Source organism: Lipotes vexillifer, unplaced genomic scaffold (assembly GCF_000442215.2).
Source record: "Lipotes vexillifer unplaced genomic scaffold, Lipotes_vexillifer_v1.1 scaffold557, whole genome shotgun sequence".
In the NCBI taxonomy this organism is placed as follows: Eukaryota; Metazoa; Chordata; class Mammalia; order Artiodactyla; family Lipotidae; genus Lipotes; species Lipotes vexillifer.
Window position 1 is genome coordinate 119,388 of NW_006789913.1, and position 12,684 is coordinate 132,071.

Below are 12,684 nucleotides of genomic sequence, written 5' to 3' on the forward strand. Positions count from 1 at the left end.
TTCTGAGCCTCCATATCTGTATGTATAAAAGGAAGGATTGGACAGATTGATCTCAGTGGGTCCTTCTTCACATCTGGAAATTTTAAAACTTTATACGATAGGGGGTAACTGGTTATGAAGCATGCAGGCACATTACACAGCACACCTCATTTGTTGTTGGTGCTGCCTGAGTGCCAGTCCTCCTCCCTCACTGCCCACCCACTGCCCTTTGGAGTAGTCCAGATATGGCTGCGCTGGGATGGGCTACCTCACTGGGAATGAGAGCATCTGGAGAGATTCCTAGGGGCAGGGCCCTGAGCCAGCCCTTGAATGAGAGTGCTCAGTCCAAGCAGTGAAAGCAAAAGATGCCAGGGAGGCCTCATGTCTGTGGAGTTGGAGCACCTGGACCTGTCTGAAGTCAGCTGGCCGAGGCTGGGGTCTGAGAGCAGCATTTCCTCCCTTGCCCCACCCTTCCCAGCCCAGACCCACCGGGTAGATAAGGCACAGATGGAGGCAGTGTGTGGATTCTAGCCCCAGGCGCCTTGCCTCTGCTCAGACAGCAGGGCCTGGTGCTGTTATTACTGTAAACAGGACCTTCTGCGAGGCTCCAGCCAGGGCCCTGTTGCCCAGATAACAATTATGATTGAGTCTGCATGGCTCACTGCTTCCAGGCCTCTGATGCAGGTGGGACAGGGCTCCCACCCTTCAGCCTCCTCCCCAGCTGCAGCTGAGGGCAGTTCATGTGAAGGGTCCGGAAATCAGTTGGAACAATGCACGATTGAAGTTCAGTGGCCGCTTTATATTGATTGGTCATAAAGAAGAAGGAAGAAAAACCAAGTGTTACTTCCCTCCCCTGAGTGGAAGAGCTGTTAGCCATAATAACTCAAAACTGTCCTGTATCCCTGTCTGGGACTCCCTCCCTCCTATAAACAGCAAGCCTGAGGAGTTGTCTTTTCTTTGGAAGTCATGCTGGTGCCCGTGTCTGCTAGGAGTTCACTTCTGTTTTGATGCTGTACATATTTAGAATCCTAAGATTTTAGAACTGGCAGGGACTTGAGAAATCATTTAATTCAGTTCCCTTATTTTATTGCAGAGAAAAGTGAGACCCAGAGAGACAGATTTATCCAGGTCACACAGCTAGTTACTGAGAGAGCCATGACTGGAACCCGTGGCCTCCAGCCCCAGGCCTGTGTCTAAGCGTCCTCAGCCCTGAGAGTGAGGACATTTTCCTCACCCGCATCTTCCACATATACACAGGAGCCTAAGTTCTTGGAAGAAGACAGGCACATGAGTATAGGTGAGAGATTTGTTTAGGGAAGTGCTACAGGCATTCATTTGTTCAACCCCTGAGCCCTCTGGTGTGGGCCGCTGTGCCAGCACCAGAAGTCAGGAAACAAGGCATGTCCTTATTTCTAGGGGGCCATGCTGACTACTGGGAAAGTAGGACAAGGAAACTGTATGACAGCTGTTGACACAGGCTAGCACAGGGCATCATGGCTGCACCAAGGCTGTCTTAGGGAAGGCTTCTGGGAGGAAGAAAGGGTAAGTTTTTCTTTTTAGTTTTTTTTTTTAATTTATTTATTTTATTGGAATACAGTGGATTTACAGTGTGTTAGTTTCTGCTGTACAGCAAAGTGAATCAATTATACATATACCTATATCCACTCTTTTTTAGATTCTGTTCCCATATAGGTCATTACAGAGTATCGAGTAGAGTTCCCTGTGCTATCCAGTAGGTGCTTATTAGTTGTCTCTTTCATATGTAGTAGTGTGTCTCTGTCAAGCCCACTCTCCCAGTTTACCCCTCCCCCTCACCCCCCCACTGCCTTTCCTTCTTGGTAACCATAAGTTGTTTTATACATCTGTGACTCAGTTTCCGTTTTGTCAGTTGGTTCATTTGTACCTTTTTTTAGATTCCACATATAAGCGATATCATATGATATTTGTCTTTCTCTGACTGACTTCACTCAGTATGACAAGCTCTAGGTCCAAAGTTCTTCTTTTCCTAAGAAAATTTTTTTTAAGAGTAATAGTATGCTTATTGTTACAAAAAAAACAGCAACAGAACTTCAAACAATACAGAAGAGTTCATAGCAGGAAGTGAAAGTTTGAATCCCTTACCCCCACTTCCCCAAAAGAGGTAACCACTGCTGCCTGTTTGGTCCATAGCCTTCAGGACTCTCCTGGGTCCCTGATAGATGGGAGCAGCTTTTCTTCCCTTGATTAGTTACTCTCATGTGGAAATCTTCAGCTCTTGGGCTGGAGAACCCTTATTCTACCACTGCCCTTGCCTGGGGATTTGACACCATCCATTTATCAATCCACAGAAAATCTGGAGCATTTATATTCCAAGTTCTTTGTACACCTTGGATATATCATCCTAGTTTGCTCTGTTGCTTCCTTAAAATGGGGTAGACACTCATTGGAAAATGATGATAGCGATGAAATAGGCTCTTCCATTTGTATAGCACTTTTATTGCATACCAAGTGCTTTTATATATTTTGTCTCATTGTTTCTTCATGGTGCCCCTGAATGACATACGGAGTAGGGCTGGTTGAGTCCTCTCCCTTTTTTAAACAGTTTTGGAACAGGCTCCAAGAGCAGGAACTGTTACTCAGGTGAGGAGACCAAGCGAGATTGAGAGAGGTGAGTCCCTGGTTCGTCCATGACTACCCACCCAGTAAGTGCCAGAGCCTGCATTTGAACCAAGGTCTCTCTCGCTTATTTTCCTGCCCCTCTCTACTGCCTGAGAGTTGTACATGAGCTGGGATTCAACTCTGGACTGCTAGTGTGGTCTCCTCTCCATCATCTACCCTGGGTTTAGTGTCACCCACCACTGCCCTGCCAAGCAGGAGACCTAGTTCATTAGGGAAGGGGCTTCCACAAGTCTGGAGTGAGCCCAGAAAGGCCTGCAGTGCCCACCCTCACTTCTCAGCCCCTGGCCACAGGCAGCTCTGCCCTGAGTGGCAACCTGCATTAAGCCTTTCACTCATCATCTCAGGGATGATGGAATCCTAACCTTTTCGGAGACACCATGCTCTGTCACAAGCATTGCTCTTTTTAAAAGAGATTAATTCACTTGCCGCATTTTGTCCGTTGGTGAAAATCACAGGGGAGAGCAAGGGTGGCTTTCTCAGGCCTCAGAGGCCCTTTCAGCTGCTCTCAGCAGGCATCCACCCGCCCAGCTGGCCCAGGACTTTGAAATGACTGCCCGCTGGGCATTCACTTGCAAAGCAACAAAATGAAATGGAGGAGACCTGGGTTTGTGAAATCCTAACTTTTGGGACTGCTCTGCACACAGAGGGGAAGTGGGGGAGAGGCCCACCCAGCTCTGAAAGAGGAGAAGTTGTTTGGAATTGGGGTCACTGAGGTTTTTGTTTGTTCTGGTCCTTCCTTGATTTACTAGGTGCCACCACTCCTTATGGGATTCTGCCATGTGGTGTCTCTTTTAATCCTTACAACTACCTTGCACAATAGGGATTAATAGCCCCCATGTCACAGCTAATAAGTGACAGAGGCAGAATCTGAACTCCAGCCTTTAGACTCCAGGGCCATTGCTTTCTCCTTTACACCTCAGCCCCAAGAGGCTGCAAAGAATGATAGCCAGTATGCTGGGCAGGGCTTAAAAGCTGGTGTCTCACTAAAAAACACTAAGATTTGCCTCCTAGGAATGATCCCTTCAGGTTTGCAGAGCCCTTTCCTTCAGATTTCAGTGTCACCTCTTAAAACCCTAGTGGACCTATAAAGAGACTAAATCTCAGAGAGGTAATATACCTTCTGTAGGGTGTCAGAGTAGGAGGTGGCAGAACTGGAACTAGAATGTAGGTCTCTTGCTTCTGCCCTGTGCTCCTTCTACACTGTTCATTGAAAGGATAGCAAGTTTGGAGAAGCCTTCTCTCCCAGCAGTTCCTCCTCTTAAAAGAAAACCCTGCAGTGTACAGAAAAGGAAACCTCAACATGCTAATGTGCATATAATAAGTAGCTCAAAATTATTGGTAATCAGAGACATGCAAATTAAAACAACAATGTGAGATCCCTTTACACCTATTGAACTTGCAGTGATTAGGAAGTTGGCTACTGCCAAGTGTCCGTGGTACACAGGAGCACCCCTGTCCTGCTGGTGGGAGGGTAGATGGAGCAGTTGTCCTGTAGGACCCTGACACTATTTAGTTAAATCAAGTGATATAAACCCTGTAACCCAGGGATTGCACTCTGAGTACATGCCCTGGGAAAATACTCACACAGGTCCAAAAGGGTATATGTAAGAGGATGTTCTTTGAGCATTGCTTTTGGTGGCTGAGAGATGGAGGTTAGCTGGGTGGGTATCCCTGGGAGAGCAGAGAGGGAAAATCTGGTGGATATGCCATAGAGCATTAAGTAGCAACTTAAAAGTGGAATTATTGTATGAATTAGCAGTATGAACATATCTTAAAATGCAATTATGGACTTCCTGGTGGCACAGTGGTTAAGAATCCACCTGCCAATGCAGGGGACAGGGGTTCAATCCCTAGTCCAGGAAGATCCCACATGCCGCGGAGCAACTAAGCCACAACTACTGAGCCTGAGCTCTAGAGCCCACACACCTAGAGCCCGTGCTCTGAAACAAGAGAAGCCACTGAATGAGAAGCCCATGCACCGCAACCGACAGTAGCCCTTGCTCGCTGCAACTAGAAAGCCTGCGCACAGCAGTGAGGACCCAACACAGCCATAAGTAAATAAATAAATAATTTTAAAATGCAATTATTTGTGGAAAAAAATAATAAACAAATACACACACACATTATATATATATATATATGTATGTATGTGTGTGTGTGTGTGTGTGTGTGTGTGTGTGTGTGTGTAAAAGAAAAAAAAAGAAAACCCTGCTTGGCTTACGTCCTGGAAAGCAAGAACTAACTTCAGTCATCTCCTCCTCAGTAGCCAGTATGCGGCCAGGCACAGAGTGAGTATGTGCATGTTTGTTGAATAAATGAACAAAGGAGTGCGTGAAGCCAGCCTGGCTGAACTACCCAGGTCATCCCATGTGACCCTGTGTTAGAATCCCAGGGTACTTGCCAACCTGCCACTACCAACTTGAGGCCAGATCACGTTGTTCCTTCAAAGAGATAGAAACAGGGTAGCGTGGCAGGCAAAAACCACTCTGTACTGAATACTTGCTATGTGTCAGGGACTGGGCTGGGATCCCTGCAAATTAGAGATTACTGTCCCTATTTGGTAGGTGAGAAAACTGAGACTCAGAATTGATTTGCTCAGCGTTACCTAGCTGAACCAGAATTTGAATCCACGTCTGACTTGCTCCAGAGGCTTTTATTCATCTTTTTCTTTTTATTACACTACACTCAGCCCTTAAGGGGCAGGAAGAGGAGGCATCTCAATCTTCTTTCTTCAGCACTGCCTCCAGAGGAGTGCTGCTTCTAGAATTCTCAGGGCCCAGGCAGGGGAACACAGGTCACTGACCCACTAAAGGCATAAAGGATTCTGGCTGCCCTGAGTTTCTTCTGTTCACGCGCACTTTCTCATTTCCCTGCCCTAGCTCATCTCCCTTGGTCTGTGTTGCAGCAACCTCCAAATTGGTCTCCTTGTCCCCATTTTCTATTCTGTCTCCTTTCAAATTCAGCCTGCTTAAGCTATTAGCTTAATTCTATAAGTTCTTTTGCCCCAAACCTTCAATGACAACCCCACTTGCCTATGGTGAGAGTCCAAGGAATGGCAAATAGGTTTCTTCTTATTGATGGTAGCTGATTGGAACCAGTATTGAGAAGGATTCTGAGGCTCTTTCAAAGGCTCCATAGGAAAGAACTGCTGAGATAGATTCATGATTTCTGACTGAGATACAGGAGGGCATGACCATAGCACACACATGCCAGGCATTTGTCAACCCTTTAGATTGGGTTTTTAACCTAGGGTCCACTATTGATTTCATGGGGACCTACGAACCCCTGGGCATTGTACGTAAAGAAAGATTTTTTTTTTTTATTTTATTTTTGAGTGTGTGTGTGCCTGTGCAGTTTTCTGGAAAGAATCATCAGCTTTGATGATTTATCCTCAGAGGAGTCCATGGCTTAAAAAAGGTTTATGCCTACTGCCTTGGCCTCCTAGCTTGGCTTTTGAGGCCCTGTGGTAGGCCCTGCCTACCTTGGCAGCTGCCTGTTTCTGTGCTGCTAACTGTCACACAGATGGATCTACCTGATGGTCTCTGAGTATACTTTCTCATCCCTTCCCTGCTTCTGAATAGTATCTTGTATCTTTTGTCTTGACTGGCATGCACTTCCTCCCTCTTCTCTAAATTGTTCCTATTCTTCAAGGCATAGTTCAAGTCTTTTCCCTCAGACACCTCTCATCAGCCCTTCCTGATTTTCTGGTCTTATAGATTGAGGGCCAGAGAAGTGAAGCTATCCAACCAGAATCACAGTTAAAATCAGACTCCAGTCTCTCAGTTCTCAGAAACTTGCACTCTCCACAGCACCACTTGGCCTGCTAAACAAGGGAAGATTTTGTGCAAAGAGAGATTTCTGTCTCAGAAAACTATCCCCAGGGTTCTTAGCCTCTTTAACACCTTTGGCTATGGACAGTTGTTTCTGCATAAAGGATGCTTAACAGTGTGTGGTAAGAGGAAGAGGCCTAGGACTTTGACCAGAAGAAACCTTTCAAACTAGAGGTGAGAGAAGAGGGTTTCCCAACCTCCTCTCTCAACACTTTCCCCTTGCACTTCGTGCCTGAGTCGTGCCAGACCTCTTTCAGGGCCTCATATACCCCATGCTGCCTTCTACTCTGATGAGAGGCTTTACCTCTGCCTGGAACACCCCTTCCCTCCCTTGCCCCCTTTTGTCTGGCTAACTCTATCATCACTTCCTCTGAGAGGCCTTCTGGGTCATTAAGGCGAGGTTAGGTTCCCTGGTTGTGCATTTGCAACTTGAGGCCCCCTTCCTAGCACTCATCTGATGTGTAGTGACGTGGTTGCTGGTCTGTCTTCCCCTCGGGCTTTGACAGTGCCTGTCTCATTCCCTGCATCAGCACAGGCTGAGTGAATGAATGAGTACATGATGTGTCTCTTCATCCTCCCAAGCCTTTATCACCTGCTTACTTCAGCAGCACAGAGGTTAGACTTGGCTTGGTCCAGAGGGGCATTTACTACAGATTATGGCATAAGAATGGTGCTAGGACTCAACCCCAAGCCTCTGGACTCTCTGCCAGTGCCCTTTCGTCTAGAACGCACTGAGGAGTAGACAGCTCCCAGTTCCCCCTAATGCCCATTCCTCATAAGCAGCTCCTGCCTTGTTGGTGAAACACTCTTGACTTTTGGTCTCCCTGTTTCCTGGCCTCCTACAGCACTTATGGTGGGAAACCACACACAACAGCCTCTGGTTTCCTGCTATCCTGAGTCCTCCCTCCACAACTAAATTCCTTAGGGCAAACCCCATGTCTTCTCCACACCCCCATCCCAGAATTCAGCACAGGGCCAAGCATATGTCATGCTGATTTGCTGGAGTCCATTTAGTCTTTTCTCTTCCATGTTACATGGAGTCAGGTTCAGTGTAGAGGAAGGTTGGTGAGGTGAGAAGGATTCAGGCTGCAGAGCCATTATCGACTTGGGTTCCAGTCACTGTACTGCCCCTTAACTAGCTTTGTGACCTTCAGCGAGTCATTTCACCTCGCTGAACTTATTACCTCATCCATGAAAAGAGGAGATTAATACCAGCTCCTTAAGCTTGTGTGAAGAGTGAGTGAGAGCATGTATGTAAAGTTCTGGGGCAGTTCCTGCTTGTAGGAGGTGCTCAGTAAGAGTTGGTTCTCTTCATTCTCCTTCTCTCTATCCACCCCCACATTATAGGGCCCCCTGCTACTGGGACCCAGAATTCAGGCTTTTAGTGCTATACTTAAAAACTTGTGTTAACAGCTACTGAGCTCCTACTGTGTGCTAGGCACTGGCATATAGAGTCAAATAGGCTCATATGGACTTTTCTAGAAACCTAATCTAGCATTTCTAACATTCTTTCCATCTTCCCTTGCATTCAGTGTTCCAATTTCCAGACAGCGACCATACAGATAAACTTGAGAAGTGGGATTCTTCTGTAAACCGGGAGCTACATAGATGAGAAGTGTCATTGGGCATTTGGTGCTAAGCATGGGGGAATTCTAAGGAAGGAGGAGAGATCTGTGGACTGGATGAGTCAGGAAAGCCTACTTGGGAGAGAGTCCTCAAGCCAGGGTTGTATCCCATTATATGAAAGTAGGTTTAGAATAGGCAGAGAGGCAGGGAGAGAGCATTCTGGACGGGGGGAAGGCACATTCTTTCCTCAGTAGGCTGGGAGGATGACAGTGGAGGCAAACTCATTTAAGGGAAGAGGGAGAGAGGTAGGAGAATCCTGGGGTCAAGGGAGAGTGGCCAGAGGAGCTGGGATGGGTATTTAGTTCTCAAAGCCCTATAACTATTTCCAAATTCATCTAGCCTCCTTGTTTATTGATTTTTCATTTCTTCCACTCTTATTTCCATGATAAGCCATACACTGAAAATATTTCTGTCTCTTTCTAGGCTGTTGTCGGAAGGTGCTGATGTCAATGCAAGGCACAAACTTGGCTGGACAGCACTCATGGTGGCAGCCATCAACCGAAACGACAGGTGAGAGATCTCCTTCCTCATGGGGCTCCCTTTGCCAGAGCTCTGCAGACCATGATCCTGAACCCTCTCCCACCCTTGCCTGTCCCCCTGCTGTCTTCTTGAAAGGCAGGGAAATGGACTTAGCCTAAGGAACTGGTCTACACCTGGTGCAATGGAAAGTATAGGACCTGTGGAGAGGGAAGATGTAGCTCTGGATCACAGCTCCATCATTTATTGACTTTGTGACCTTAGGCGAGTCATTTGCTTTATTGAAGCAACAAAATGTTCGAAAGCCTGTTGTAAGTGGTTAAGTGTACATGTGCAAGTTATCATCATGATTACGTTATCATTATTCACGTTGAGCAGTCTGCAGTCACTGTCCCCAGCAAGGGCTCCATTGGGCTGTTCCTTTGGAAGTTCTGGTATAAACTAGGGCAGGTGGGGGTGTTCCTTCCCTCTCATTGGAGGCCCTGCTGTTTTCCTATATGCTTCCCCATTCCCCTAGCATGCAGCTGTTGTGTAAAGATTGAAACAGTCTACTTTGTATAGAGTTATCTCTACTTCTTACAACCACCCACAAGATATATATTATTATTTTTCATTTTGCAGCTGAGAAAACTGAAGCCTAAAGAGGTAAAGTGATTTGTCTGAGGTCACACAGATAGAATTTAGAACCTGGTCTGACTGCCTGCAGAGTTTGTGTGTTTTACTGTACCTCACTGCTGCCTCCCACTGCCAGATCCAGGGCTTGGACTGGATGCTGCCATTACATCACAGTCTCTAGCTGTGATTATGCAAAAGAATTGATTGAAAAAGAGCAAAAAGAGATACTTTCAAAGCAAGCAGACTGAGTGCTTTAGTAACAGCCACTGGCATTGATAGTGGGAGGTGGAAATTTTCATTTTCCCTTCAAGCAGATCTTTAAGGATTTTATCTGCGAGTACTGGCCATGGAAATCAACCAAACAGGTATTTTATAATGTCGGGGAGGCACTGCCTCAGACTGGCTGAGAGACTTAGCTGTACTGAGAGAGTTCTCTCTTCTCTGCTGCTCTGTTGTGAACCTGATCTCAGCACTCTTTCTCCTTATTTGCCTCTTTAGCTCTAAGCACATAGTCTTTAAAGAAAAATTAATGTAAATAGGTTCTACAGTTGAGAGCCTGGAATCCAGTCCTGGCTCTGACCCTTAGTTGAATTTCAAAATTCTATGAACACCTTGTTTCTTCACCTGAAATCAACTATTTCTACAAACATTTGGTAGATATTTACTCTGAACCAGGCTCTATGTTAATCACTGGGGAATCAGAGGCCTTGGGAGCTCGTGGTCTAATGTGGAAAAGACAGGCAGGTAGAGAAACAGAGTATAGTGTAATCAATGATATCAGAGCAGTGTGGACAGGATATTATCAAAGCGGAGGGGGTGAGGGGACTGAATCTCACCGCAGAGCAGATAGATTCTTACTATATTCTTGTGAGAATCAAATGAGATAATGTATGTGCTACAGGTTACAAATGGTGAGATGTTATTCTCTGCTGCTCGCATTAGACCTTAGACCTCTACACACAAACACACATGTGCTTATTCTACCACTTATAACCCCCCTCCCCTGCCTCCACCCCCACCCACCAGTCTTTCCCAGCTTGCAGGTATCTCCATCTGCAAGAGGTAACCAGTGGTGGAGGAAAGGGAGGGGGTATGTGCCCTTCTATGTTTGGTTTTATCAGCATTGAGACAGAATAGGAATTAACACTATACTTAAGAGTACTGCCAATCAGTGAGCACATAGCTAGTAGATGTGCTTTGAGGACAGTTCTCTCTGAATCTAATGAGTTGTTAGTTTAACTGATTGCTCTGTCTTTATCCAGGGCCATTAGCAAATCAGTGATGCTCATTGAGCAAAGTGAGAGTGTTGGCTTGTATGTACTCGGTTCCTAGAACTAATTATTGGTGTTTTAAGCTTCTATTTTGTGCCCTCCTCTTCCTTCCGGTACCCAGTGAGGACAGATTTTTATAGAAAACAGCATACTGTCAGGTTGGCTTTATTTATTCATATCACAAAAATTGTTTGGCACCTACTGTTTCCCAGGCACTGTTCTTGACAGACAAATATCCCTGTCCTCAAAGAGCTTATTTCTGTACAAGTGGTGGTCCCTGGGTAGAGAGAGGCAGGGACAGACAATAAACAATAAATACAATGCATAAGTAAACTATATATTAGAAGATAAGAAGTGCTAATGGAAAAAAAGGAAAAGTAGAATCTGGTAAAAGGGAATGCCAGTGTGGGTAGGCCTCATTGGTAAGGTGCCATGGGAGTGGTCTTGAAGGATTTTTTTGTCCATCCCAGCACAATCTGCCAATAAGTTTTTCTGTATTAGAAGTGTGCTGATTCTCATCTCATCAGTCACCAAACCCTTCTGGAATCATACTGGCCAGGCCTGAAGTGCCACCACCTTTGAAATGGGTTTGGATCAAGGGCGAGTAGAGGGACAGCACCCCGTGATTCAAGGCTGAAAGTAGAGAACCTTCACCTCCTTTAGAATGTTGGCAGCCCACAAGCTCAAAGGAGATATCCTGAGAGAAGCCCAGTCGTTTCACCCTCAACTGCCTTTAGTGTCTGGCTGCTTAATGTGTTAAGTCCTTGGGGATATGAGCACAGTAGTCTCTATACTTAAGGAGATTATCTTCTTGTGAACCTTTATTTATATATGTATTTATTATTTTATTTAATTTTGAATAGTAGAGTGCTATTTTGTTTAATTTTGAACAGAAAATACAGTGTTATAGAACAAAATGTTAAAAATATGCATGGGAACTTATTTATAATTTATTCCCTCCTTTTATTTACAAAAAGGGTTTAAGGTGACTTAAATCAAAATACAAATATAAATGTACACAGGAGAGTTAAAACTGGATCAAGATCAGAAATCATATTGGTAAAAGGAAAGATAATTTTATCAGGATTGAACTAGAGATTTTCTTTTCCAAAAATAGGTTTATTGTTTTTGTAAAGAAAATATAGAGAAGAAAGTAGCCGTCAACTGAATCCCCTCTACCTAGAGACTGATCACTATACCTATATCTATATCTATGTGTCTAATTTTACATAAATGGGACCAGGCTGTACTCACTGTAAATCAGGTAATTAGTGGAATCGAGTATGAATTTAATTTGAAGTTTCCTGACAAGCAGGGCAAAAAAGGGATACAGAGAGTTTTGGTTCTTCAGAAGAGAGGAACTTTGTGCTGACATACCTTTATGTTATCATGTTATGCATCCAGCAGACTTTTTTAAAAACTAGACTGTGTCAGGTGCTAATATGCTAGGCTAAAGGGGATTCAGATACTAAGTAAGCATCACAGCGTTTGCCTTAAGAAGCTTACTTGGACTGCTGACATCAAGGACTCGAGCATTGTGATGGCCATTGTCTTCAGTAGCCCTCCTGCCAAAGATTTACCAACATTCTGCTAGGACAATCCTTTTGCCAGCCTAGTAACAGCTTGGGTATAGTGTTGACTTGAGGAGTAGTTGGCGGGGGCTGGCCCCTTCTCCACAGTGAGCCCTCCATAAGCCTCATGCCACGGGCACTTGTTTAGCCTGAGTCTGGGTGCCTCATTCCGTGTCGCACTCTGACCCAGCCCAGCTAAACGCTAAGCCACAGGGTCCCAGGATGACCACTGTGACTTAGCACAGCCTCTACTGGCTCGTGCAAATATACCCAGCCTTCAGCTAAATTCAATTAGTTTTTCTTTAAGAAGGGAAAGAAATCCAATTTTACTAAACATGGACAGACGGTGGAAGGCACTTTGATGTTACAACCTCTCAGTGATGCTTTACTTAGTCACAAGTTCATAAGCAAGAAGGCTTAATTACTTGGGAAAACACGGGATTAAAACTGGACACAATGGCTGAGTATCCGCTCTTGGGCAACTTGATTCGAACCCATGCACCCAGTTCGTGTGTGGTGCAAACTTTGATGTGTGCTGTGACAAGCTGAAAGTCATGACCCCCTCAGGGATGCTCCTTCAGATGGCATTTGCAGGATGTGTAGGCGGAGAGGCAGGGCCTGCCAGGCCTGTTTGCTCTACTTTGATGTCCAGGCAGC

At 45.4% G+C, this 12,684-nt stretch overlaps 1 protein-coding gene across 4 annotated transcripts in view; it reads left to right on the forward strand.

Annotated features, from left to right (window-relative positions):
- Positions 1-12,684, forward strand: part of CLPB (ClpB family mitochondrial disaggregase) — a 148,752-nt gene that overhangs the window by 27,675 nt on the left and 108,393 nt on the right. For 2 of the 4 annotated variants that reach the window (XM_007463002.1, XM_007463003.1), the window contains exon 3: positions 8,517-8,603. The exons of 1 other annotated variant lie outside the window; for it this stretch is intronic. In XM_007463002.1, coding sequence (XP_007463064.1) covers positions 8,517-8,603 — 87 coding nt within the window. The remainder of the gene's footprint in view (positions 1-8,516; positions 8,604-12,684) is intronic. One more of the 4 variants, XM_007463005.1, reaches the window with a different exon arrangement.